Raw genomic sequence first — 27,174 nt, 5'->3', positions numbered from 1 at the left:
GTCATTCGAAGCTAAAGAGGAAAATGAAATAAACTAATCGCCAGCTCGTTGAGGGGGAGCAGGGAAAAACTATGACGACATATACCGTTTCTTGTTTCACATACCGGGTACCCACCCGGTATGTGAAATTGGATCCTCATTAACCTGGTCATCTTGATTACTAGATTCGCCGAAGAAGCGGATGTTTTCTTGCCAACTTCCTTTTCTTGAGGTGCTCTGCACACACCTTTTTTGCCTATCCGATGTATACTTTGTTGCAATTTGCAGAAGAGTTCAAACCAGGTCCTCTACTTTAACGAGCGCTTGCCATTGGAGATGTATACGTTCTTGAATGTGTGGTCTCTTTTAACACGCTCTCCGAGGATTTGAGAGCCGTGTGCGTCACCTACTTGAGAGAGACGACTTTGTGCTGATGAGCGTGGTCCGAAGTGCTAGGAATGACTAGTTTGGAAGCCGTTGCAGATCTTCCGGTGTAATATGTTCTGTATGCTTCTCAATAACAGGTCTAAGAATGGTAGTTGCCTTCATCCTCGTCAACTTCTAGGGTGAATTCAATATTTGGATGTAATCCATTGAGAGAGTTGAAATTATTTTCGACTTGTTGTTCTCCGATGGTCCTAATTTGGACATTAAGATTTCGCAAATGAATGGGTAGAGAGGGTTTCCCATCGTGTAGTTGTATTTTGGCTAATATTGTTATTGATGTAGCTAATCCTTTATTAAAGTGGCTCCTTCTTTGACCGGAATACTGGTAAGAAGAGCCTGAATTTCAAAGAACATCAAGACTGTCTCTTGTTTCTCGAGTTCTCCAATCTACTGAAGAGTCTGCGAGGATCATTGGAATTTTTGGCAATTTAGTCTTAAACGAATTAACCATATCCTTGAATTTATTCATCAACTATTTGGCTAGTTGATGCTTTAATGACATTTCCGCGAAAAGAATTCCTCTCATCTGCTTGCCTGGTTTGTGAATCCTGAGGGATTTGTTGATCCTTTCGACAGAATGAACAGGAAGTATATCGGGTACACTCCACACCTGAAAGGTGTTCTATTTTCAGAGCCACATATGATGGAATAAAATGTCACGTGTTGTATCGAGATGAAATTTCTGAGTAATTTGAATTCCAAAGTGACGTCCACTAAGGTTGCAATCTGCGACGTCCTTCAAGTAGCCTTGTTCGGAGGATTTCGATGGAACATATCGTATTTCCTTAAACAGCTTCACTACGCTGATAATATTTATCTGCCATCTTATCGAGCCATGGATCCTGGCCAGGATGTAGAGATGACAGTCAGGGCCAGACTCAATATGAACACCAGCGAATATTCTTAGTCTGACTGGTCATCGCACTTTTCGTACTTGTGTTAAAAGGCAGAACGTGGAAGGCGTTCATGAATTTGTCTATTTTGGCAGCCTTGTTTCGAGCATGATGCTACCCAACGCATTAGCAACGCTAGATCCGCGCTGTCTGTTATATGCAAGTAGCACATGGGAAGTGAATGCAATCGATACTCCAAAAGTTAATACCCGCTTCCGCAGTATTTTCAGGGTAGTCATGCCCAATACAATATCGAAAGGAAAGTTTGTTTCGGTCTAAGGATTAGGTATCGGCAGATGTATTGGTTAAAGGGAATAGCAGCGGATAGCTCACATTTTAAGAAAGACAATCTAATATCTCAGGGTGGCCAACGCGTGGGTCGCTCTTGAATCATGTAGTGCAGAAACAGTAGAGGAGAAGCGTAGACTTCTCGGCCAGAAATCAGGGAGCTAAAACTAATTTCGTCGAATTGGAACGATGACGTGTAAGCATAGTGGCCACACTCTATCCTATTTCTTATTGTTCTGTTAAGAGAAAGTCGCATCGCGTCCTTAAAGAACGTTTTACTGGTTATAGTATTCCTATTGATCATAGTATCTCAAGCAGGCCTGTAACCGGCAGGAACTTTAGTATATTCCCTACTTCAGCTTTGCATCTGGTATTAAGTATTCTCCCAAATGCCTCGACTTACTTTGCACAAGTGCCGAACACTGTCCCAGGACGTGTATAGAGGTTTTGTCATACTCCTCACAAAGCAGTGTGGCAGTGTCCGTAGATATCCCTAGCTTCCCTAGATGGTAGTTCAGCCGACAATGACCACTGAGAATTCCCACTATGATTCGGAAGTTCTTTTTCGTGAGGTTTAAGCAATCCTTTATGCGTATGGGTTCGTATCCCCCAATAAGCACCCTGGACTGCTTCATCCCTGGTAGGCCCGCCCAGTATAGTTCCCTCAACCGTTCCTCTTCATTTCTTAGATTCATAGCCATGAAACCATTTCCGATTCCACAGAAGGGTTCTGACTCGTGCAAAGGCGCTCCTGCTCCCTCCTTGGCTAGTTCGTCCGCTGCCTCGTTGCCTTCCAACCCAGCATGGCCTAGAACCCAAAGTATCCGGACCTTGTTGGACGAGCCGAGTGTATTCAATCTCTCAAGGCTTTCTCACAACAGTTTAGAGTTCACCTGGTTGGGCGTAAGTGCCTTGATCGCTGCTTGGCTATCGGTGAGAATAGATATGTTCTGCCCCCTGTAATTCCTTTGCAGATTAAAGGAGGCACATTTGTCTATGGCATATATTTCCGCCTGGGATATGCTAGTGTAGCTGCCCATTGGCTCAAAGTACATTTGCCTTGGACCAATGACACCGGCACCCGCTCCTTCCTCTATCCCATTTAGGGAATATTGGGAACCATATGTATATTTGTAAAGTGACCTCTATCAGGGACCAACTTCCAAATGCCAAAAATTAAACAATTTTCCCTGATACAAAACATTATATTGCGCAATAAGTACATAACAATACTCTCGAAATCTAACAGTCTAATAAATTCATATATAAAATAATACATATAATAAATAGGTACGTCAACTCTGCATAATAACTCGTTTCAATGCCAGAAACATTCTTCAATCAACCCTAAACCTAGGCATATTTCGCCGCTGATACGGCTGAGGTTTTACCCCCGGGTTGATGGTAGAGCTGGGTACCGTACTGCAGTGTAGCCGCTCCTGCGCTTGTGTAATCCAAGTTGCCTCCTGGTCCTGTTGGTTGAACTGGGACCATCACGTAGGGCTTCGCAGTGGAATACACCGGAGTTGATGGAGTTGGATAGTAAACCTGTTGCACTGGGATGGCTGATTTCGGTGGAGCCATGGTATATTGACGGATCAACGAAATGTAACTGGAGGCAATACCTGCGTCATTGGAATATTGGGTGGTTGGGTAGTTCTCCTGTTTGTATTGTGGTGTAGGCGGTGCAGGTGCAACAATTTGCTTGCTTGCTGAAATCTGAACTGATGGTTGGATAGAATATGCTAGAACAGAGAAGAAGTTAGACGTTAATGATTTTCAATTTTTGAATGGCAAGGCAGGAAGGCCTCTCCTACTTACTGTAATGCTGCTGCTGATGTCCTTGATTTTGATTGCTTTGTGAGCTAATATATTGCTGTGTTGGCTGTGAAGCTGCAGCTGTGGTAACAGGTTGTGGGGGAGGGAGTGCTGCATGCTGTTCCTCGTGTTGTTGATGTTGAGCTGCAGCGGAAGTTGTGTAGTAGTTCTGCTGAGGAGCTGACGGTAAAACTGCAAGTGCATGACTGACAGGTTGCTGGTGGTGAATGTGTTGCAATGGAACAGCGATTGGTACTAAAGCCGAAGACTGTGGCTGATGGCGATGAGCATGATGTTGGGGTGGAATATGGACAGGAACAACAGTATTATATTGGGCTGGAGAATATTTATGAACCGGTGCTGATTGGTGAACTGGAGCCCGTGGAACATTGGGTTGGCCATGGTGAACTGGTACATTAACTCCTTTATAATGCGCTGGCGGGTTCGAATGATAAGTAGTAACGATCATGTGGATGGGCTGCTGATAAGAGGCATGTTGTTGGTGTTGGGCAACCGCGTATTGTATAGGACCCATTTTTGATGGGTAGTGGTACACTCCGGGATATGGTACAGCTTCGACGTGGGGATTTCGGTAATTATTTGGTGCATATGCTAAGCTAAGCTCATATTTTGGACTCGGTGACTGAAAAATAAATCGAAAGTGGATATCTGTGAGAAAGCTTCTGGGACCTCTATTTCTTCATTAAAAATTAAATTTACAGAGTTTGTAAACTTTCATTGGTTGACATCCATGCTCTGATATTCGTCCTTCACCTGACAAATTATTCAACCAAGAAGGACGCAAAATACCAAAGATAATTTTTGGGCGATTGAACTTTTGACTTGAATTGCAAATTTCCTCATAACATTACATTCTTTGCCCAACGGACACATGACAATTTCTGTCAAAGTAAGTTTACCATATTTTCCCAACTTTCTCTTCCGAATCAAACACAATACATACGCCTGCATCAACAACTCTCTCTTGTGATTTCATCGCATTTACGTATGATCCATGATTCCTGTATGCTTTCAACATTCAGTTATGCATAAAATATCATATAAACATTCATAATAAAAGCATCACCGACACTCACCAGCGGTACACATACATTTTTTATGAATTCTCCATTTTTAAGCGCTTATTATATAAAATATTTTAAATTTTTTCAATGGAAAGAAAAACGCCATTTAGTCATACCTCGACATATATGCTCCACATACACATACACGTGTTTGGTTGCTATAAAAATTTAGAATAATTTTTTTTCTTTGCTGCTGTTTTCTATGCTTTTCTCGTTAGAATATTCACGTTTGTATGCGAGTTCTTTTGAGAACATTCCACGAACTGGAAGAGAATGGAAAAAGGTACAGAAAGCAGTTTTTCAGGGAGCTAAAAGTCAAAATGAACATACTTTTCCACTTTGTGGTGATATTGTATTATGTACGGTGGGTTCATTTAATGTTTTTTAGTGTTTTCTTGCCGGCGAGCACAAAAAAATATTTATATGTTGTCGATGGTAAATATATTTTTGTGACGCAGTTATGGAAAGTTAGTACGATGGGAGAGCTGTATATGTGGACATTTTCGTATACTCCAATATATGTTTGAATTTCATTTGGTGGATAGTGAAACTTTAAGAGTTTTTGTTTGGAAGCAACTTTTCGCTGGCAAAGTAAGCATAAAGTCCAAATATGGCAGCAAACTTTTATTTCGGAAACATTTTTTCCAGATGGGAGGTTTCTACTCTCCACAGACACAGATAAAGATTACTGGTTACCTCAAAAATTTCTTTGAATGATCTCTTCCTGGTTATTGTAGAAAGTCTTAAGAACCATGGTCCCATCAAATTGCAAGTCAAAAAACACGGAACGAGGACCATCCAACAAATCGAAAGGGAAAATGTTGGCTAGCATTTCAACCACTATATATGATATCCGTTCTCTACTTTGTGTGTGCTTCAGTTTCATTACACTTAATGGAACAATGAAGAAGACAAGCATCCATGACCCAGAGCAAGGAGATCGAGAGGCTGATGCTCCACCAACTCCCCCATCGCACTATCGAAGACTACATGACTATAGGGACCAAACAAGTTTTTTATTAGTATGGAGATCACATGATTCTTACCTTCAATTAAGTATCGCAGTCAAAGCGCTTTTTTTTTAAATTTTTAATAATTTAAATAAACTAAAGATGCTAATAAAAGAGCATCTTAAATAAGTTGTATCAGTAGCCGTGTCTTGGTCAATTCGGGCTTTGTCATTTGTTCTAGTTTCTTTTGCACGATCATCATCAGCATCAACGGCGCAACAACCGGTATCCGGTCTAGGCCTGCCTTAATAAGGAACTCCAGAGATCCCGGTTTTGCGTCGAGGTCCACCAATTCGATACCCCTAAAAGCCGTCTGGCGTCCTGACCTACGCCATCGCTCCATCTTATGCAGGGTCTACCTCGTCTTCTTTTTCTACCATAGATATTGCCCTTATAGACTTTCCGGGTGGGATCATCCTCATCCATACGGCACCGTAACCTATTGAGCCTGATTTTATCCACAACCGGACGGTCATGGTATCGCTCATAGATTTCGTCATTGTGTAGGCTACGGAATCGTCCATCCTCATGCAGGAGGCCAAAAATTCTTCGGAGGATTCTTCTCTCGAACGCGGCCAAGAGTTCGCAATTTTTCTTGCTAAGAACCCAAGCTTCCCAGGAATACATGAGGACTGGCAAGATCATAGTCTTGTACAGTAAGAGCTTTGACCCTATGGTGAGACGTTTCGAGCGGAACAGTCTTTGTAAGCTGAAATAGGATCTGTTGGCTGACAAGAACCGTGCGCGGATTTCATCATCGTAGCTGTTATCGGTTGTGATTTTCGACCCTAGGTAGGAGAAATTACCAACGGTCTCAAAGTTGTATTCTCCTATCTTTATTCTTCTTCGTGTTTGACCAGTGCGGTTTGATGTTGTTGGTTGATTCGTCTTCGGTGCAGACGTTTTGTCTTGCCTTCATTGATGTGCAGCCCAAGATCACGCGCCGCCTGCTCGATCTGGATGAAGACAGTTTGTACGTCTCGGGTCCTTCTTCCCATGATGTCGATATCGTCAGCATGAAACAGTAGTAATAGTGGACTTAGAGAGGATCGTACCTCTTGCATTTACCTCAGCATCACGGATCACTTTCTCGAGGGCCAGGTTAAAGAGGACGCATGATAGGGCATCCCCTTGTCGTATCCAATCAGCCAGGACAGTTCGTAGCTCTAACATTTGTACTAAATTTCGTGCCAATAGATGTAACCGTTTCTAAAAGAAGCGCGTGTGACAAACAGACAGAAGGTGAACTGGTTTTGAAAAAAGGGAAGTTACGTATGAAAGAAAAGCAAAAATTTGTGAAAATACAAACGCTTATGTTTTAGTCTCGACTTAATGCACTTGGCAAGGTCCTGCAAATGTTCCGGATACCGGTCCATAAGCTGAGACCTCAGGAAATCATATGAACGACTCTAGTTGTACTTATCTATCACACTCGAGTATTCAGAGATGTGATAATTCGTCTCGTTGACTCCACATGAGTCACAGTTTTCCGAAGTCATTCGCAAGGATTAGTTTATGAGTAACATGTAGATAAACTTTGACTCCGCTACAAATGTGTGGCGGGCAAAATACACTCGGTTTGACTGCGAGGTTCAAAAACCTGTCAACAAAGAACCTTTCGTTGTTCAGCTAAATCTGTCTGTACTCATCTTCCCATTCTTGTTGCAAACATTTAAGAACAATAATTCAGCCATCCGAAGTGGCTGGCAATAGGCTAACAGGTCTTCCTACGCTTTATGCCTTCTGACCAGCCAGATGGGGATCCTCGTTCTTAAAATCATCATTTTGGCCAGAGCACCATAAAACATAGACTTTGGCACAGTTGGTCCTTCTTATCACGTTGTGGATCGTCCTTGCAAGATACTGGATCAGTAGAAGTAAGGGCATTGCTGGTGCTAGTGAGTCACTGAATATTGCCAATTTCCTAATCTGTCTTTCCCGTGCTCCCTTGAATACAAAAAGTTCAGCTGATAATGCTACAATCAGATAGCCGTCATTTTTAAAACACTTCGCCTATACTCCAAAGGCTTTTGTTATTCCTCTTGTGGCAAGATGGTCTAGTGTTGAAAGAGGAGAAAGGATTACAAAGAGCTTGTAGGAAGGGTGAGAAACATTGTCTGCGTTATCACGGTTTTATAGATAGACTTCTTTAGAAAGTCCGTGACTATACCCTGAATGGAAGTTGAGGACCCTGGCAATACTTTTGATCTTGTTTGAGATGTGGTCAACATGATTTCTGATGGTGAGTGACGGTTAGTGTTCGACTTCTCAATATTTAAAGTACCTTGAGCCTATTGCACTTTTACTTTTCTGCTTCCTCTCTTGGATTCTGAATCACTGTTCCATTTCCATCTTTTTAGACGATCTTCTGTGTAGTCAGGAAGTATACAGATTAAAGATCACCAGTTTCAAGACGCAACTTTGTGTAATCCTATGGCTGATCAGGATCAAGTCATCGTCAACAGCTAGTTTTCTGCACTTCATGAATCTGAAATATTTCCAGGGAAATTTTGGTATAAGAATATACCTCCCAGCACTTCCAGGAAACTCGCATTTTTAATATCAAACGAAACGGCCATCAGAGGTAATTTCTTTGCTCATGACCACTGAGATGTGAAGAATGATTTCATTCAATCACATCAGGGTAAATTTGCCCTTCTAGTAAGCATAACGTTTCTTTCCGGCGAGGAATGATAGTCTTGATTGGATCATACGGCTAAGCACATAACAAAGGTATTCATAAGGGATATAGGCTGATAATTTCTTATGTTACTGAAGTCCTTCTATTTCTTGGGTATGGAGATCGCTTTCATCTCCAATCGTTTGAGCCTTTAAGTCAAGCCAAATTTGATTGAGAACCTTCAGAAGCGCGACCTTCGTTTGTTCATTGAGCTGTTGTATATCAAGATAGGCTATCCTATCCAGACTTGCGCAAACTAGCGTTGCAGGGTTTCAGACAGATCTTCTAGGGACGAAGGTTGTAGGACAAACCGAACCAATTGGTAAAGTCAGAGCTCTTCCCGCTGTGGTTATACGGACATGGTGTCTGCAGCAGATAGAGTTGATTGCTTTTCTTGTTCCATCTTTGCTCGCCAGTTCCCTCATTTCGAAAGAGCCTTAACTATCTGATAATAATAATAATAATCGTTGGCGCAACAACCCATATTGCTGGACCAAAAATCCTTCCTTCAATTATTACATAGAAGCTCCAAGTGTCCTGCTAGTGCTTCGTTTAACAATTTTTGACCGCTAGCAGCCATTTATTACAAACCTGTGAGAATATTTGATGATAGTGACTGTTAAATTCACTCCTGAAAGCTCTGTATGGTAGTTTCTTTGCTCTGAAGCTTTAGAGAGATGCTATTGGAAATTTTGTAGTGAACAGATTTATATTAGGTGTCGGTCCTTGCATCTTTGAGTATGTTAGGGGCTTGAAAAAGTGAATTTGCCGTTAGTAGGAAATGTGAGTTCTGAATTATAAATCAGGACCCCGAGTGAACGCCCTTCAAGAGAATCAACGGTGTCAGCATTGCACCTCGCCATGGCATTTACATTGCCTACTTTAAAGGCATGTTATGAAGAAAATAAGGTGGGTGGCTGTGATTGTTTGGTGTATACAACGGTAGGTAGACCGAAACTATGGTGATGTTTTGAGTAACATATCATCAATATCATGATCACAATCATATCAGATTTGTCGAAATGTAATGTCTTTGCTGAACGCAATCCTAACTTTACTAAAACCATCGTCCCTGTTTTTGAAGATAAGGTTGTATTCCGATAGATACTTTGTAAGTTTGTCGTTAACTTATTGACATAAAGAACCTGTTTCTGGATAGACTTTGTATATTCAGGTACAAAATTTTATCCATTTGTGGATTTGAATGATACCGTTAATGTTGTCAAATGATTCCCGGAGGCTTTGTTAACAATATTAGGGACCTACTTTTAGCAGCACTTTCGTTGTGATGCTACGGATAACTCTCTCGTTACTGTCAGACTGAGTATCCTGTTCAGGATCTTATTCAGCGGAATATGTCGCCAATTAGTAGAATACTTAGCGTATATTACCTTGGGAATTAACCGGGAGGTTTTCGGTTCTGGCTATTGATTATCACCCAAAGGTATACAAATGTAACAAAACCTTGGATTCTTAGAGCTAGCAGACTATTTTACTGAAATGCTGCAACCTGCATTCTCCAAATTTTTCATCGTCCATCGTTAATCAAGCGAATATAATATCCAGTACGGATGCAGGACCCGAAGATCTCTATGGCCGGTTGTAATAACTGAGCTGAACAAAGGTACCGGCCCCATATAGATCTCGTATTAGTTTCTTCCCAGTGCTCATGGCATTTACATATATATTCTCCAGTTTACTCGTTAGTATTTTGTCCTCATTTTGTTTTCTAATTAGATCATATTGCGGTTGCATAAATATATTTAAGACCACCTTTCACTCAAACACTCATAGAGCAATCATGTCTACATCGTGTATTATTTATACAGTCATTGTAGGGAAATGCATTTGTCAAAATGACAATCAACATGTAGTATATTTCTTGATTCTCCTGGATGCCTTCTCCAGCATAAGTGGGTGCTTATGAAAAAAAATAGGGAAGAATGTCAGAGTGAATCCCAAATTTTCCACTTTTCGAATCTTGAACCTATCATCAAACTATCACCTGGCAATTTCCTGGCTTGCAGGAATCCAACATATTCTTATAAAGACACGTTAACTTTTGTGATATACATCTTGGTCGCACGTATAAATTGTACATACATAAAAACTTAAATGGATTGTATTCGTATTCGTTTAACCTTTAAAGACCTTTTAGAATGGAAGATACATTGCTACGTACGGAAATTGTGAAATATGAAAAACGAAACGTGGGTGATACTAATTTTTGAACACCTACTCTCGATGGTATTATTGTTCTTGACTTACTTATCGGGCTTCCGTTCATAGAGCGTCCTTTATACTTTTGAAATTCTTTCTATGTTTGATGGTATTGCATTACAATATCCGCTTAAATTAGAATTCCATGGAGATGAAAGTTTGGAAATAGATTGCATTTAATCTTGTGGGGGCGACAAATCCAAAAATACGTATTTAGATAGCTGCATCCTGAAGTAAAAAAAAGCTACACCATCAAGAACATTAAAAAAGTTTAGTGTCTAAAAGCACCGGAATAGGGGGAAGTCCCCCGATACATGCCTCGCTAAATGCAAATGCATGGTTGCCACTGCCCTTGGTGATGTAATGCACTTCAGCTGCCCCCATTGATTTCCCGAAACGTTCGCACTCCTCCTCTACTGTACTGTGCCAAGGGCTCTTCGGGTGACCCACACATCGGCCATCTTGGGAGAGTGGATTTCACTGGATGGAGTAGCCCGCAATGCAATTGTCGCCCTCCTTAATGTGTGATCTATCCACTGCCACTTCCGTCTTCCGATCACACTGCCTACGGATAGCAGGCCTGTGCTTGGACCAAGTTCTTCGTTTGTAATAGTATTAAGCCAGCACACTCTGAAGATACGACACAGGCAGGTGCTGACGAAAGTTTGGAGCTTTTGGAAAATAGTGGAGTTCACTTTTCATTGCTATTCCCATGTAGTAACACAGGAAGAACACTAGCTCAGAACAGTTCCAACTTGATCTTGCTGTTGAGATAGCTGCATTTCCAGAGACAGGGCAGTAAAAGCTGATCTAGCGCAGTTAATGCGTCGGTCGACATCTACTTAGATGGCACCGTCGGAAGAGAACACGCCTTTTAGATATACAAATTGATTGACAATTTTTATTAATACAAATAAGAAAAGTGCGATGACCCGTTAGGGTCAGAACCTTGGTTATGCTGTTGTTTATCTTCAGTCCAACTCTATTTGCCTCTCTCTCCAAATCCAGAGCTATTTGACTAAGGTCCATGACTCGTTGAGGGAGCAAACAGATGTAATCAGCGTAGTCAAGGTGTTTGAGGAAAGATGTCATCGTCCATTGAATTCCTGCACATCCTCCTTCTCAAAATGCTTTGAGACTTTATCTCGGTGCACCGCATGACATTTTGCACTTGGATAAGTCGCTCTGATAATATTGATTAATTTTTGATGAATGTCCCTTCTGCGTAAAGCAGTCCAGATACACTCCTTGTTCATTCATCATGGGAAGAACCACCCGAAACGTGCAAACTGCCTTCATCCAGATCGAGCAGGCGGCGCGAGAACAACATCAAACCGCACTGGTCAAACGAGAAAAATAAAGATAGGAGAATACAACTTTGAGACCGTTGATAATTTCTCCTATCTAGGGTAGAAATTCACAACCGATAACAGCTACGATGATGAAATCCGCGCACGGTTGTTGTCAGCCCACAGAGCCTACAAAAACTGTTCTGCTCGAAACGTCTCACCATTGGGTCAAAGCTCTTACTGTACAAGGCAATGATCTTGCCAGTTCTCATGTATTTCTCTCTTGGGTTCTTAGCAAGAAAAATTGTGAATTCGTGGCTACGTTCGAGAGAAGAATCCTCCTACATGAGGATAGACGATTCCGTAGCCTACACAATGACGAAATCTATGAGCGATACCATGACCGTCAAGTTGTGGATAAAATCCGCCTCAATAGGTTACGGTGGGCGGGTCACTTAATTCATATGGATGAGGATGATCCAGCCCGGAAAGTCTATAAGGGCAATATCTATGATAGAAAAAGAAGACGAGGCAGACCCTGCCTAAGATGGAGCGATGCCGTAGGCCAGGACGCCAGACAGCTTTTGGGGATATCGAATTGGTGGACCCCTGCGCAAAACCGGGATGTCTGGATTTCCTTATCACGGCAGGTCTAGACCGGATACCGGTTGTTGCGCCGTTGATGATGATGAATGAAGGGCAGGTGTAGTGAAAATCTAACCTGCGCATTGTTCCATAATGACCCGTAAGGTGTTTTCCACGATTATTTTAGTCATTATTTTTGCGACGGCAAAGAAGACGCTGATACCCTTCAATTGTTATACTCAAAACGGGGGCCCTTCTTTGGAGTCTTGATGATCATCCCCTTTTTTTATTCTCTGGGAAAAGTTTCGAATTCCCAAGATTTCCATATGAGTGAAAGCAATAGATCGGCAGTACCTGCAGTTGCAGCAATAAATGTGGGGAGATCGGTAAGCAAAGCGGCTTTACTCTGTTTGAGTGCATTGATGGCCGAAATGATTTCTCTTCTGGTTGAAGGAACAAGACGAATCCGCATGTTATGGTTACTAGCCATTTCACGCAGCAAAAGAGGAACCTCAGGGATGTGGAATATTCTCTTCTCCAGGTATTCTAGTGACACATAAATCTGCAGATAAGAGAATAATCCGAGGACACAGAAAATCGTTTGATCTATACCACGAATAAAAAGTTAAGATTGGAATCCGGAATGACTATTGCTTCAATATTAGCGACGCGCAATCTGTTGTATCAGCCGATGAAATCTATGAACAAAAGAATAATTACCTATCGGTTGAAATTTTGAAAGTTGATTGGAACAGGCGGTCACCTCGAACGTCACCTCCCGGAGTCCAAAGTTCTAGACTCGTCCTCCCTTCAACTAATCTCCTTTTGCGTAATTCCAGATAATCGTATCTCCTTTTGCGTAATCAGACAATCATAGACCAGGGAATTTAGATTTAGTGCTAATTTTACTAAGCGTTCAATAAATTGTCAGTAAAGTATCCCCAATTATTAAATATTTGATATCGCAAGTGAGTAGGGATGATCATGTGCACATATAGCTAATAAATGTGGCTTTCGGGAGAGAATTGAAAACACTGCTGGTAAGTGGTAGAGGACAATCAGCTTTGACAGGATACTACTAGTAGTACTTTACCATAAGATTGACCTTGATAATTGTCAATCCCAGCGTTTGGTCAAACTCGGCAAAAGTAGCTTTTCGATAGCGGAAAATTTTGTAGTTAAAGCGCTAAACTGTCATAGCGGAACATCGCAGTTCAAAAACCGCTCGTTGCAGAAGGATTTGTGTCGTGACTGGATGTCGCATACCAGTCTATTCAGTTATGAATGAGTACCTGAGTCAAATCAGGGTAACAATCACGGACAAATGCAATGCTGACCACATTGCCTATTAACGTATCATTCCGATCTTGAATGAATCGCTCTAACACGCTTTAAGGCCAGATCCAACTCCGTCTACGGTGGAATACCTAATTTAATCTCCTCTTTCTTTTGCCTTTGTCCCGTTCACAACCGTGGTCGGCTCGTCATTATCGGTTTCTCTATATGGTTCTATCAAATGCCTGATCTGAATTCAATTCCCATCCAGCGTATCAAGTCACCGTTATTTCGGACGGCCTTTTGGTCACTTACTATCGACTTCGATGCTCAGACCAATCTTGGCAAGTAAATTCTCATCAGCGCGAATTACGTGGCCGTAACATCGAAGACGCCTCTCTGGAATAGCTAATTTGGCAATTTATGCTAAAATTAGGGAAAGCTTTTCATTAGTACCAACCGTCCTTAATGCTTCGGTAAATACTCAGCAGCCCGAAATTGCCCTTAAAGGTTGATCTAGTCAATATTTTCACATGAGTTGGTTGATGGGCAGAGTTATTAGGCCGATATCGAATACCCGCTCTAATGGCTTAGTAAAAGTATGTACACGATGCAATAAGATGTGGTTAGACCATCTTGCCGGCGTTCCAACTTGGGAGTATGAAAGAAAGGCACGTGAAGCCTAGCCAGGAGGCGGATTGAAAGGCTGATATATAAACCAAAAACAAATTACTGATTCGTCGTCGAGACCCTACAGCCCATTTTGGGTCTTGTTCCAACCATCCATCGACCGCGTCCTCAATTTCAAAATCTGAGCAGTGATACACTGTCTTCATCAACAGAATTTGCCAAGCGCTTTCGGAATTTTCCTACCGGTCCTCGTCCTCTAACTCTCCCCTTGAATACCTTTTTATTGGTGTATGGTCCATACGTTGCCCGTGGCCAGCTCATTGTAATTTCCGAAGTTTTATCAATTTGGAGACTCCAGGCCTCAATAAATATAGTATAACTCATGGTTGTATCTGATTCGCCGTTGGTCGTCCTCTCGTTTAGCTCCTGTTATTCCTCCCAGGTGCTTCCTCCCGAAGGTATTGACAAGTTTTCCAGAAGTTTGTGTTAGGGCCCATGTTTCAAATCCGTAGCAGAGAACAGGTCTTATTATTATTTTGTATACACGGATCGACTCTTTAAAGCGACAGCGATTCGTAAAGTTCATCTCCATTTTTGGTCAATTATACAGCTGTGGGCGTCATAATTTCGTAGACCAACTTCGTTTGAACTTTTGTCGCGGTTTATAAAAATTATGTTTGCATCATCTACATATGTGACGACTCGGCAAGACTTATACATAGAGTAACGGGCGTTTTCTGTCCACAGGCAACTTTCGTATAACCCACTCCAGTGCCAGCCTATATAGTAGAGGTCCCAACGCATCTCCTTGTTTTAATCCGACGTTTATCTCAAACCGATCGGTCGGACTATTATTGACTCTGTTCTGCGCTGTTGTGTGAGGCAATGTCATTCTGGGAAAGCTAACTAGTTTTTATGAAATCCCTAAGGCAAACATTACCTTGTACAGTACATTTCAGTCAATATTGTTATATGCCTACTTAAAGTCCACGAATATTTGATGGACATCAATGTTGAATTCCCAACTTTTTTCTACCATCTATTTGACCGTGAATAGCTGGTCAAATGTCGCTCTTCCAGTCCGAAAACCTCCTTGGTATTCACCAATCGTCTTATCGGCGGATAATCTAATTCTCATCTGTAGTTTTTTTGTGAAGATTTTATTGGACATGCAAAGGAGTAAACTATCTATGTAATAGAGGCATCATCACACATTTTGACTACTCTTGCGGCTTCTGTTCATGGTTCCAGATGGAGAGAATCAAATTATGGATAGCTTTCATAGTCCATGGACCATTGGCATTTGATTGCTGGTTCCTATTTCTTCCAATGTTGGGGATTCGATATTCCCATTATTTTCGACCATAATTCTTGTGAGCTATGTGTGAGTGGTTGAAATAAAACGTCCATTATTATGTGTCCGGATGGTCCAGTGGTTAGAGGGCTAGTCTGTCGTAGGGAAGGTCATGGTTCAAATCTAACTGGTGAGAGTGGGATTTGTATCGTGACTGGATGTCCGGTACTAGTCGACTAGGCTGATGAGGGAGTACCTGCGTCCAATCAGGGCAATAATTACGGACGATCGTATTGCTTGATCACGTTGCTTCCTAATTTGATAATACGGGTTTGAATGAAGAACTCTAAAACACTTCAACGCCCAGGCACAATTGGATTATTGCGCCAACGATTATTATCATTATCTCTCACGTGATTCACTTTCGTCCCTAATGAGTGCTCCGTTTTTGTTTTGCAAAGGATTGGTTTGGATTGATATCCACGCCTCAGGCTCCTCACTAATGGTGTTGTTGCTCCTAATGTCGCTCGTCTATAAACTTCGCAAATTTCTTTTTTCGTCCTTGTTTTCGATCTATATGTTGTCTGCATGTCTCGTATTTCTTTTCGCGCTTCCTGGCATTCATCATTATCCCAAACATTTCTGCAACGCCAAGATTCATATCCAACCACTTCTTCTGCTGTTGTTTTAATAGCGTGTTTTAGGTCATACCATTTGTCATTTGTAGGCTTCCCAGGCCCAGAACAATATCTGGGCATCCTTCAAAGGCCATATATTAAAAATTCGTTTCCTGGAGTACTAAAACCCTGCCGTTGCATTTGCGGGCCTGCTGAAATAGGTCTTTGACAGCACTAGATTTGTTTAGTGGTCTAACATTTCAGGATCTAAAATCGTAGTCATTCATTCGTTTCCGCGGTCGTTTCTTTGGTATCAATCCTGACGGAAGCTGTTTATCCTGTTTCGCGAAACGATATTTAGTTTTTTGATGGATGATGGGTTTTATTATTTTTATCGAATGGTTGAAGTTTGCAGAGATCTGGCCCCCATAGTCCTCAAAGTAAGTCGAAACGTGAACCTCCTCTAAAAATTCAGCATTAATGATCGTGTTAACAATGTTCTAGCATGAAATGATTTCTCAAAGTCAACCAATATTGGTAATGACCTTATTTTGGTTATTTTTCACCATGGAGCTTAGACTTTTCACTTTTATGAGCAGCTTTCTGGGAATGTTTGGTGCCAGCATCAACAACTTTTCAACAAACACTTAAAAATAAAACTAAACGCTGCTGATACCCATATTTGCTTGCATATATCTAAACGAAAGATTGACTACCTCAAATTTGTTGGAACGTATGAGAAAATTTTGGAAATGCTGCAAAATACCGAACCTTCGAAATCGATACTTCAATAAATGCCAGGGTACCCAAAGGTGGCCTTATCTATAATATTCGAAGTCTACCCAATGGTGACCTAAGTAACAGATTTAGAAGTTGGAGGAATCCTAGTGACAAAGGCGCCTTGGGGTTCAGATAGAAGTTCGTCATAACCATGATGATCACTAAAGTGCGTGCATCAAGTATTTGTGTTAACGCTAACGGCTCCCAGAAGAATAGACGCACAACAAATATGCGATCTGCTTGAGTTGCGTGAAGGTATTAGATTATCTGAATGAACCTCTTCGATGCAGTGTCTCTGAAATCTTCTCTACATCCACCTTCCGTTTTTGAGACAAAAATGCCATTCCCAGCCTCAGTGATATGGTAAAATCATTCAAACTTAATTCATGTAATGATCATTTTTTTTGTTTAAAAGATAACCACGATTTCTAGAGACTTGCTCATCCACACATATTTTTAGTAAGTATCTAATTAGCCATTATTTAAATTGGGAAAGGTGGAAGATTACTTCCTGACCGATAAATATACGTGCGGAAATTAATTATCCAATCGACTGACGGAAAAGAAAAACTGAAAAATACTTGTTCGACCGTTTACAATCGGATATTAAGTAACTATTGGCGTAAAAGCATAGTAGATACCCAACACAGAGAAGAGATACATACACGCAACATTTACTACCGATGAAGAGAAATTGCCATCTTGCAATCAAATCCAAGAATCCTGGGTAGTATATGACATGAAGATTGAGAAATTATGCTTCTTGTATTTTATAAAAAAGCGTAAGGAGCGGATGGTTGGTGGGAAAAAGTAATTGTTTCCAAAAGTGTAAAAATCAAATTCATAATACCACCCAACTTTCCTCTTGTTGCAACCAAATCCATCTTGTAAAAATAAACACATTGCACTTCTCACATATCATAATTTCTAAGCTACAATTTCAAACCAACCACCTCACTGACCACAGGTATGTACGAAGCAATGCTCCATGAACGGCTCGTGTTACCCATCAATTACAAGGTTATCTGCGTATCTATATTAACAGCATCCTCGTCTGCAAGCCCAGCATTTTCCTAACAAGATCAAAGATGCACTTCATGTTATGCCTTAGAGTAATTTTCCCTATTAGACGGCCAGATCATTACATTCAAAATTTACTTTCACTTGAACTTGTTTCTCTCGACTACTGTCCACCGCTGCAATCAACACAAACAACATCACAACCAGCATCACATCCAGCATCCCATCACAGTAATTGCCGTCATATGGTCTAAGTGCAGTCATTGTAATAACTCTGGGGTCTTAGATAACATTTCTTAAAAACCCGCGTAACAACGTATATTTCTGCTACAATTATCGTTATGTTTTGGGCGTTCTTCGCGCCGGGTTTTAGTGCCTTTCTTTTGAGCCAATTAGTGCAGCTACCGGGAATTAGATAGATCTTTAATAAGCAAGATTGACGGTAACGTGTGGTTGGGGCCATTTCCGCAACATGAATGCTAGTAGATATGCGGAAGGTTCCATTGGAAAGTGGCGTCTGGGTTGCGATTTATTTGGTTCTCTTGAAGATAAAGTGCTGTCCAAATAAATCAGTCACACTTGACTCAGCAACAAGTGAAGGAGTCAGACTTTAGGTCTCTAAGTAGCTAATAACTAGTTTGTATCTATGTACACTTTTCTTTTTTGAGCGGCTTTTATTGTTGTATAATATTTGAAATTTATTAGTAGGCCTGGGAAATTTTGGGAGCAATTTCATTACCTCACACTCAATCATTATCAACATGTGTAATTAATTTTAGCCCAGTGAAAGGTTTGCGCGCAAGTGATAATTTCAATATATAATAACTGGGTAATTATTATGCCCGATAAAGTGCGCCTTTCTTTGTATCTCTTTAAAAAACAGGTCGAATATAAACAAAGCGCAATGATTAGAAAGGCTTCAATAGGTGATTTTCCTTTCAGGATTCAGGATCTTACATGTAATCCGAATAACGACTGATTCTATCTGCATACAATCAGTGCATGTCAGCAATAGACTACATACGTCCCGCAGCAATAAGATACTGTTGGGAAACTAAAAACGCTTTTGAATTTAAGGGTAGAGCTCACAATGTCAACTTAATAGTCAATGAATAAAAACAATATTAAAAGCATCACGGAGTTTAAAAAATAACCTAAAATCAGTTCAAATCAATCTATCTACATACTAAATGGGAAGGTGCAAATTAAAGAATTACATAATTGGGGATCCTACTTTGCCAGATTGTTAAAGTTAACCTTTTAAGAAAAGGCATGACAGCTCTCCTCCTTAGACTAAAAGGTTGTTCTTTAATTTTTAAGAATAACTTATTTCGGGAACGAATTGTTTCCTTCTTCTGAGAGTTTAATTTTTCAGATATTTACTACTGCGAAACTGTCACAGAAGGAGGCATTCTACAGACTGCAAAAATTACTCCTAAAAGCAGATAAGCTGGAAAAATTCCGGAAAAAGGTTATACGGCCAACATCTCTAACTTTTGATTGATAATTGCCTGCGATATATTGTCAAGATACTCCGATCCAAAGTAATCTCGAGTATCTCATTCACCTTGACTCCTCATAAAAATCTTAGGATTTTTGAGGAAAGATGGCTAAGTACAGTGGGTAGGCTTTTATCTATAAATGTCCGATGAAAACATGTAACAAATCTACAGGTTTTTTATCCCAATGGTATGTACCGATTCTTAATGAAACGAATCTTCTTTTAAAACTGGTTACTGGAGACCCGAGGCCAAAAACTCGTAGTGGAAGTTGCCGACCAATACGCGAGGAAGCTTCTAAACAGCCCAATAGTGACCCCCGTTGCCCTTCTTGCTAAGGAGCGTCAAGTCATATGCACGTGCAAGGGAGAAGAGCCAAGCGAGGTGGTTGCTAGTGAAGAACGGCAACGCACCTTGGCAAAATGAAACTAGATGCAAATGGACTGCGCGGCTCATCGGCAACTTAGGTCCGTGGCTGAATCTGAAGCATGGTGAGGCTATTTCCCTACCCAGTTCTTAAGTGGGCATGGAAGTTTCCAGTCTTACCTGCACAAGATTGGAAAGACACGATCTCCGGATTTTGTGTTTTGCAATGGAGCTGTGGACGACGCCCATCGCACTTTTTTTTCCTGTGAAAGATGGGATGGGATTCGCCAGCAGCTCTATTTAAACACACACTCCAGACAACATTGCAAAAAAAAATGTATTGGATGTCCTGGCTCTATGAAATTATCCAATTTTTCTGCTTACGTAGATCGTTATCAAGCTATCGGAACTAGAACCCTTCCCTCAAACGGGGACATTATACCTGTTGGAGGTAAAGTTCTTTTGCGCCACTACGCACTTCTTGTTCAGTAAGTAGCTCTCTAAGACAATTACAAACAAGGGCCTCGTGACAAACTCTATTGAAAATTTGGATTACATTCAGAAATATGACAGTCCAGAGTTTCCCTCTGTTAAATACTCCGTATTTCTGTGACGAGTTTGTGCTCTTGTCCTACCGTAATATGCTAGGCTTCTCGAAGTAGCATTTCTGTATAGAGAAAATCCGGGATCGGGGTGATTGTATGGAAAACAGCGCCAAGGCCAATTGTGCATAAGACGGGGGAGAAAATTATTCGGGCCCGCCTATTTTCCATTTTTTCGTTAAATTTTTTTTCTAGGCTTGTTGGAAGTTCCCTCTTTTTTCCCTCCTCTCGTCCGGGCCGGTTACACGCACGCATCTAAAGATTGGACCTCAATGGTGGCGAGGGTCTGCCATTCACCTCAGCTGACTCTTACAAAGGGTCATAATTTGGCAACAGGTTCATTGTTGGGTTTAATGCTGCTGAATCTTATTCTGAGTGTAATTATGCGGTGTTTCCAGCGACTAATTATTTGAGGTAATAAAACTTGTTTTTTCTTATCCGCTAGTCTTGTTAGCACTGATGAAAGGAACAAGTGGTTCCTGAAATATCGGTATTTGCAAAAATAAACATATCAACACTAGCGAATAAGAAAAAACAAGTTTTATTATTATGGCTGGGATTCATTTTTAGTGTCATTGCAATCGGAAAGAGGAAGTAGGAATGGCAGGAACATCTAATATTTTCTATAGTTTGGATATATTTATGCTATCTGTAAAGTCATCCTGTTTGTTTTTTTGTGGTGCGTTTGTTCCTGCTTGTGTTGTAAATATGTCGGATAGGATAGAACCAATGCTATTGCTGAAGGTTAATACAAGTTGTTTTAGGATGTTTTCAGAAAGTGGCTTAGCTGTTAAGACATTAATCTTCTTTATGCTGCTTAATCAGAGCAACAGTAGATGCAAGTGCATAATTTGTTTCCTTTTTTATATCCTTTTAGAGACCAGGGACCAATTTATACCTGTAGCTTCTTAGTAGAAGAAGCACGTCCCAATTTAAGAATACATATTGTAGTGGATAAGATAGACAGGAGGGCGTTGTCGGAAACTGTAGCAGATGGACGTAAGTTCAGCGAAATAAAAAGATTCACTAACAAGTAAAGTTCAAAACTGAATTTACTTGCTAGACGCACCGGAAGTCCACATTAGTGACCAATATATCTGCTCGCAGCGTTGATATCTTGTGGCCCTTTTTTCAAAATGAAAACCTTCAGTGATAGGTTCGATACGTCATAATCAACTTTCTATCTCCACTTCTATGTTGCTGTAAGTGGAAGCTTCCTCCTTCCTTCATGAAAAAATTCACCGGTATATATAATTTATAGACCTAACGTGCCCAATGGATTATACATATAAGCCAGATAGAAATCACCTAACTATTAACTACAATTGTTTCATTCCGTGGAAGTAGCACCCGAAAGGTATACCTGTTTTAGAAGGTTTCGAATGGAAATGTTCTTCTATTCTGAGCAAGTCAACGTTGTTGACACTCAGTACCACTTGAATTGTTTCAATGTTTTCGTTAAGAAGCAGTTTGAACTTATTTATGCGAATCGTCTTTGAAAGTTCCACGTATATGTCCTCAAGGGATTAGTGAATAGCTAAACACCTTAAACTCATATCCACAACTTCAGCCGCTAGCAAAAAGCGTGTTGTTATTTTTGAAATATAACTGTAAATGTGCTCGCCTGGTTGGATATAATTGGAAGCACCCTAGTTCATAGTCCTTACGGGATATCAAATCTAATCTAATTATTTCAGGGTACCAACAGATCTGACAACGATAGCAAAGAGCCAATAAACGTTCTTGGGCCTTACGATCACGGAAACTGAAAACCAATTTCTAGGAAATACGTATTATTTTGTCCAAAAATTAACGATGTTCAATTGTTCAATTTAATGACCATTCATATGACAGGCAGTTTTACGATGATAGTAAAAGGGATGGTTATAAAAACCTGATGCTAAACAGGCAAATGTTCACTTAAATGAAAAGATCGCAACGAAACCAAATGAACAGCAATAAAGGTAGGGATGTAGTTTGAGGTGACAAAGAGTGCTGTCCTGGAATTCGCGAGTAGATGCGAAAAATCAGTCAATGTTAAATACATACATCCAGTATGATATGCTTCCTAGTAAAGCATGTCGTCCTATTTTCACAATCTAGGAAATGAGTACCAACCATATAACGTATACATATATATAACGGATTTTTTCCCAACAAGACATTGTTGCTCCAAAGGCATTCATTCAATTTAAGAGGGTTAACGAAAAGCGGTGTGACATAATCATGAAAAAGCATCAGCTCCTTAGAAAAAAGTTATTCCATGTGACAATTTTTACCCTCTGAAAACCAGGTTGATTTTTAGATAGTTTATTGGCAAAAGGCTTAAATTTTATTTTTTGCCAAGTTTTCTATAGCATCTCTATATTTCCTCAAATTGATGACATTTCATTGAAATTAACAAGGCAGCAGATGATATTGACGTTTCCCAAATGAAATTGACGACATTCCAGATGAAATCAACAATTGTTCAAATGAAATTAACGGCTGTCAACAACAAATTCACGTCCTTCCAAATCAAGTTCACGATTTTCAAAATGAAGTTAACTTTTTTCTATGTCAAATTAACATTTTTTCAAATCAAATTTACAGGATCAAATTATAAAATAATCCACAAGAAAATTATGAGTGAAAAGTGGGAATATAATAATGTTTTTAGATTATGAAATAATTTCATCCTGAAAATTTAATTTGGCAAATGTTAATTTTATTGGGAAAATCGTTTATTTGATTTGTAAAAAGGTTATGTTCATTAATAAAAAAGTGAGTTTGATTCGGCAAGACGTGAAATTGGAGTGGAAAGCCCTTAATTTGATTTAGAAAGTTGTTAATATATGGAATGTCAATCGATGCAAATGAAAGAAATCTCTGGATGTTACCGAATTAACTGTGAGATAGTAAGGGCACGATCACCTGTAACATCACTTGCAGCTTGCCGAACAGATGCTTAGAGTTTTGAGAATGCATTCTCAATTAGATTCACCATCGGGGGCATGGCAGCAATAACGTCCAATTTTGTCTTGTACATTGTTATGTCCCATTGATTTCGTTTATTTTGTGGATCTGGGCGTTATCCATTATAATTAATTCTCCTTCCCATGAGGCATCTAATTTGGATACCTACTCTCGTAAAAATATGCTTTGCAGGTTGGTTGGGCCAAAATATTCATGCGGGGTGCTAATTAATAAACTTTTCAAATAGAGTCGTTAAATTGATCTGAAAAATTCCATTGGAAAGTCGTTAATTTTATTCGAGAATTTGGAAAGTCATGGATTTGATTTACAAAAAAGATAATTTCATTTGGAAAATCAGGAATCTGACATGGAAAAATGGCAATTTCATTTGGAAAATCGTGAATTTGTTTTAGAAAAATTTTAAATTCATCAGAAAAGTTATTAATTTGATTTAGAAAATTGTCGATTTCATCTGCCGTTAATTTAGTGTGGAAATGCTATATATGACCGCTTAGATCTGGTATGAATGTTTGTATTTATCTTATGATAGTGTTTCCTTGTGGTTTTTGGCTTGATTATGTGGCGAAACCTTTTTTACAAATAAATTATTCTATACAAATATAATAAAATATGCCTTTAACAGTCTTACTATCAAAAGATTTTAGGCCTCTTCCAAAATTGAGACTTCTATTAGATCGCATGTATCCCAATACTGGGACGTTCTCAGATTGCGATGGCTAAATCCCACGACGCGATCGACAGCGTCTAAACTGAAACGGAGTTAGGCCAAATAGATGGATTGAACTTCGATCATTCGCAAAATTTTAGTTGATATGTTACTTGGGGCTTTCATCATTGACGCTCATAATAGAAGGGAAGGTATACTACCTTCCCTGTACTCAGAAAATTGTCTAAGGGAAAGTAGAATTTTTATACTCAGTGAGTTGTCTTGAGTTTAAATAAGAATTGGATCAAGGAAAGAGGAAAAAATTCAGCAAGATCTAATCTTGGTGACTTCCAAGTTCTGGGAATGAAAATGAAAAATATTAACAGCAAATTGGGCATAATATAAAGCCTCATAACTAAGCCTTGAAACATGCAAAATGTAAAATTTACCATATAAAAGACTCCTGTCTTATCTTTGTTGTAAAAGTTTCGCATACCATTGGGCAATTTCAAATGAAAACTCTTACAAACGATTCTGCGAAGTAATTCATGGTCGACATTGAAGGGGTGGAGGACATTAGAATATTTTGGAACAAATCATGAAGTAAAGCACACAAGATGCATTCACCAGAAAAAGGCGAGAAAGCTTTGCGAAGACTCCATCAAAGTTGGCAGCGAAACCACAAATAATGCCGAATGGTGCAGGTGGTATTGCTCTCATACTCAGTAACTTCAAAAAAAAAGTCGGCTTCGAAAGCACAAGGAGCAGTAACAAAAGAATTACCGGGAATGATTGTATCAAATTTGTCAATGAAACCATATTCAAAGGAAACGAGGGACCTACTTGAATCAATCAGAATGATTCACGTCGAGTTTGGACATTTACATTTACGCCACGTTAACTGAAAATGTTCAAAAAATTGCTAATTATGCTTCGAACTATCACTGACAAATGACTTGAACCAGAGAAGCATATTCAAGGCGAAGAGTTATTCAGTGTCTTCAACAACGAAGATGAAAGTTTCTCAATTTGCCAATATTGACGTTGGATATCCTGCAATTCCCGATCAAAGCGATGAAAATGTAGGAGAATAAGTTTAGGTTTTTACATAATATTAACCTTGCAGAATTAAGAAATTGAGTTGTGTCCAACACGGATCAGTGCCACGCAGGGACATGTGGCCTCAGAATCCGTAGCAAGGCAATCATAATGGCAGCTCCTTCAAATTATATAAAAATCTCGGTACATCCAGGATCAGAGGAAGGAACAATGGAGCTAGGAGTGAAAATCATGACAGAAAGTGGTTCCTTTCCCTCCCTCCCGAATTGCAGAACTGACTTGATTTTGTAAGTTTCAGGGTTCGTTAGGCAAAAAGTCTACTTTGCGGAACTCCTACCTCCTTTCAATGGGCCTGAGTACATCTCAACAATAGGAAAAGTAAAGTCGTAAACTAAAGCCCGTTTCCATAGAAATTGGTCACCAAGGACACAATAGTCTTTTATGCATATATGCATTGCTATATCCTCCCTTTGAAATATTTACGCCAATCTGAAACAAATCAACAAATGCTTCCGCTCTACTTTCACTGCTATTTTGAAGCAAAAAATTTATACTATAATTTATGAAAAATTCAATATTTTGTTTTCAATTACGCTTTGAATAATGCATTGAAACCTATGACAATGCATTTTAATTAGAGCTCAATGAATTCAGAATGAATGCATTCCTCTTTGATTCGGCACATTGACATAGACACAGATTTATTTCCGAATGTGCTCTTTTTCCATTTTCGCTTTTAATTATATGCATAGCAGAGGATTTGCAATTGCGTTGATGAATTGTTTTCTATTTTGTTTTCGAGCTATTGAAAATCTGTTTCGATTAGATACGATATTTATGCAATATGCGGAAATCAAACATTCGGAGCATAAATGATACAAACATCTGCTCAATAATAATCCCTGATTGTGAATATAAATTCTTAAATATTATACCTACAAACAATAAAAGATACATACCGGTCCAGCTGGAGCAAGAACATAATGGCTGGCAGGTCCTACGTTGTTAACATATTGAACTCCTTTTCCTGTAATTACAATTGTCATCACATTCTTACGGATATTAGCTGCAATAAAGAATTTTCATGCATACACCAAATTAAGCCGCATATTGAACACTTATGAATATCATAGGATTATTTTAGGCTGAATCGAATTTATATAACCGACGCACTTGTTATATCTCTTTGTTAGACTATCTTAAATTTAACTACACTGTCATTGCTCCTTCGACACTTATAAAACTCTTCCAGCTATCTCTTTAACTTTAAAGGATAGAACGGTCGATTGTGGACAAATTAGTAAAATTAATCTAAATTTGAGTTAATACACGTTCATTCTAAAGCAAATGACAACAAAGATCTACGTTTCAATGAATAATTTGAAATATTTTACTACTTTTTAAAAATATTCAGGATTGATTGCAAATAAATAAACACTACAAATTAATCAATCAACAATTTAAAGCGCTTACCTCCATGGTCATCATCTCGTTTTCCTCCGTAAACATCTTTATTGTGTGGTGAATCACTCAAAACTCGTCCTACCATAACAAACCCAAACAATAATGCAATCTACAATTACAAATTACAGAGAATCCGAAGTTAATTAGGGGTTGTAAGAAAAACAATCGCGACTTGATTAATTGGAGCGATCGTTACCATGATCTTCATTCTGGTCTCCCAACTATCAATTATCTTTCACTACACAATAACTTTCAAGATATTTCCAGCGAGAATTTTAAAAAACCACTGAACCGAGAAAAAACCAAGACACTATTGGTAGAACTCGATCGCGATCACTCAAAAACTTCAAATTTGAAACTGGACACTGGGGGGTATCCTTAAGAAATTCTCGGAGTCCTTAGGTAATCTCGTCAAACCATGAAGCTCAATCAGTTCACCGGAATGTTCGAACGGAAAGTGAAATTGAAAAGTGAATTGAAATGATTTTTATATTTATACCATGTGCAGTCGCAGTGTATCGCCACGATCAATGATCTTATGCTGGCACAGCCGTGGCGGTAAGGAAGGTATCACCTCAAAGAGCTGCGCTACCGTTGGGCCGGACAACTTCCTCCCCACATGATCCATACCCGAGATATGCAACAGTAAAAG

At 39.6% G+C, this 27,174-nt stretch overlaps 1 protein-coding gene across 1 annotated transcript; it reads right to left on the bottom strand.

Annotated features, from left to right (window-relative positions):
• Positions 1 to 2,802: 2,802 nt before the first annotated feature.
• Positions 2,803 to 27,060, bottom strand: LOC119654964 (extensin-like). The gene is made up of 5 exons (XM_038060625.1): positions 26,719 to 27,060; positions 26,532 to 26,631; positions 26,018 to 26,085; positions 3,429 to 4,068; positions 2,803 to 3,352 (listed from the first exon to the last, which is right to left on the bottom strand). Exons 1-5 carry the CDS (start codon positions 26,728 to 26,730, stop codon positions 2,961 to 2,963), a joined length of 1,212 nt encoding a protein of 403 aa, XP_037916553.1. The 5' UTR covers positions 26,731 to 27,060; the 3' UTR covers positions 2,803 to 2,960.
• Between the last annotated feature and the right edge of the window lie 114 nt (positions 27,061 to 27,174).

This window comes from Hermetia illucens, chromosome 4 (assembly GCF_905115235.1).
Source record: "Hermetia illucens chromosome 4, iHerIll2.2.curated.20191125, whole genome shotgun sequence".
Classification (NCBI taxonomy): Eukaryota; Metazoa; Arthropoda; class Insecta; order Diptera; family Stratiomyidae; genus Hermetia; species Hermetia illucens.
This window is presented reverse-complemented; position numbering and strand designations above follow the sequence as displayed.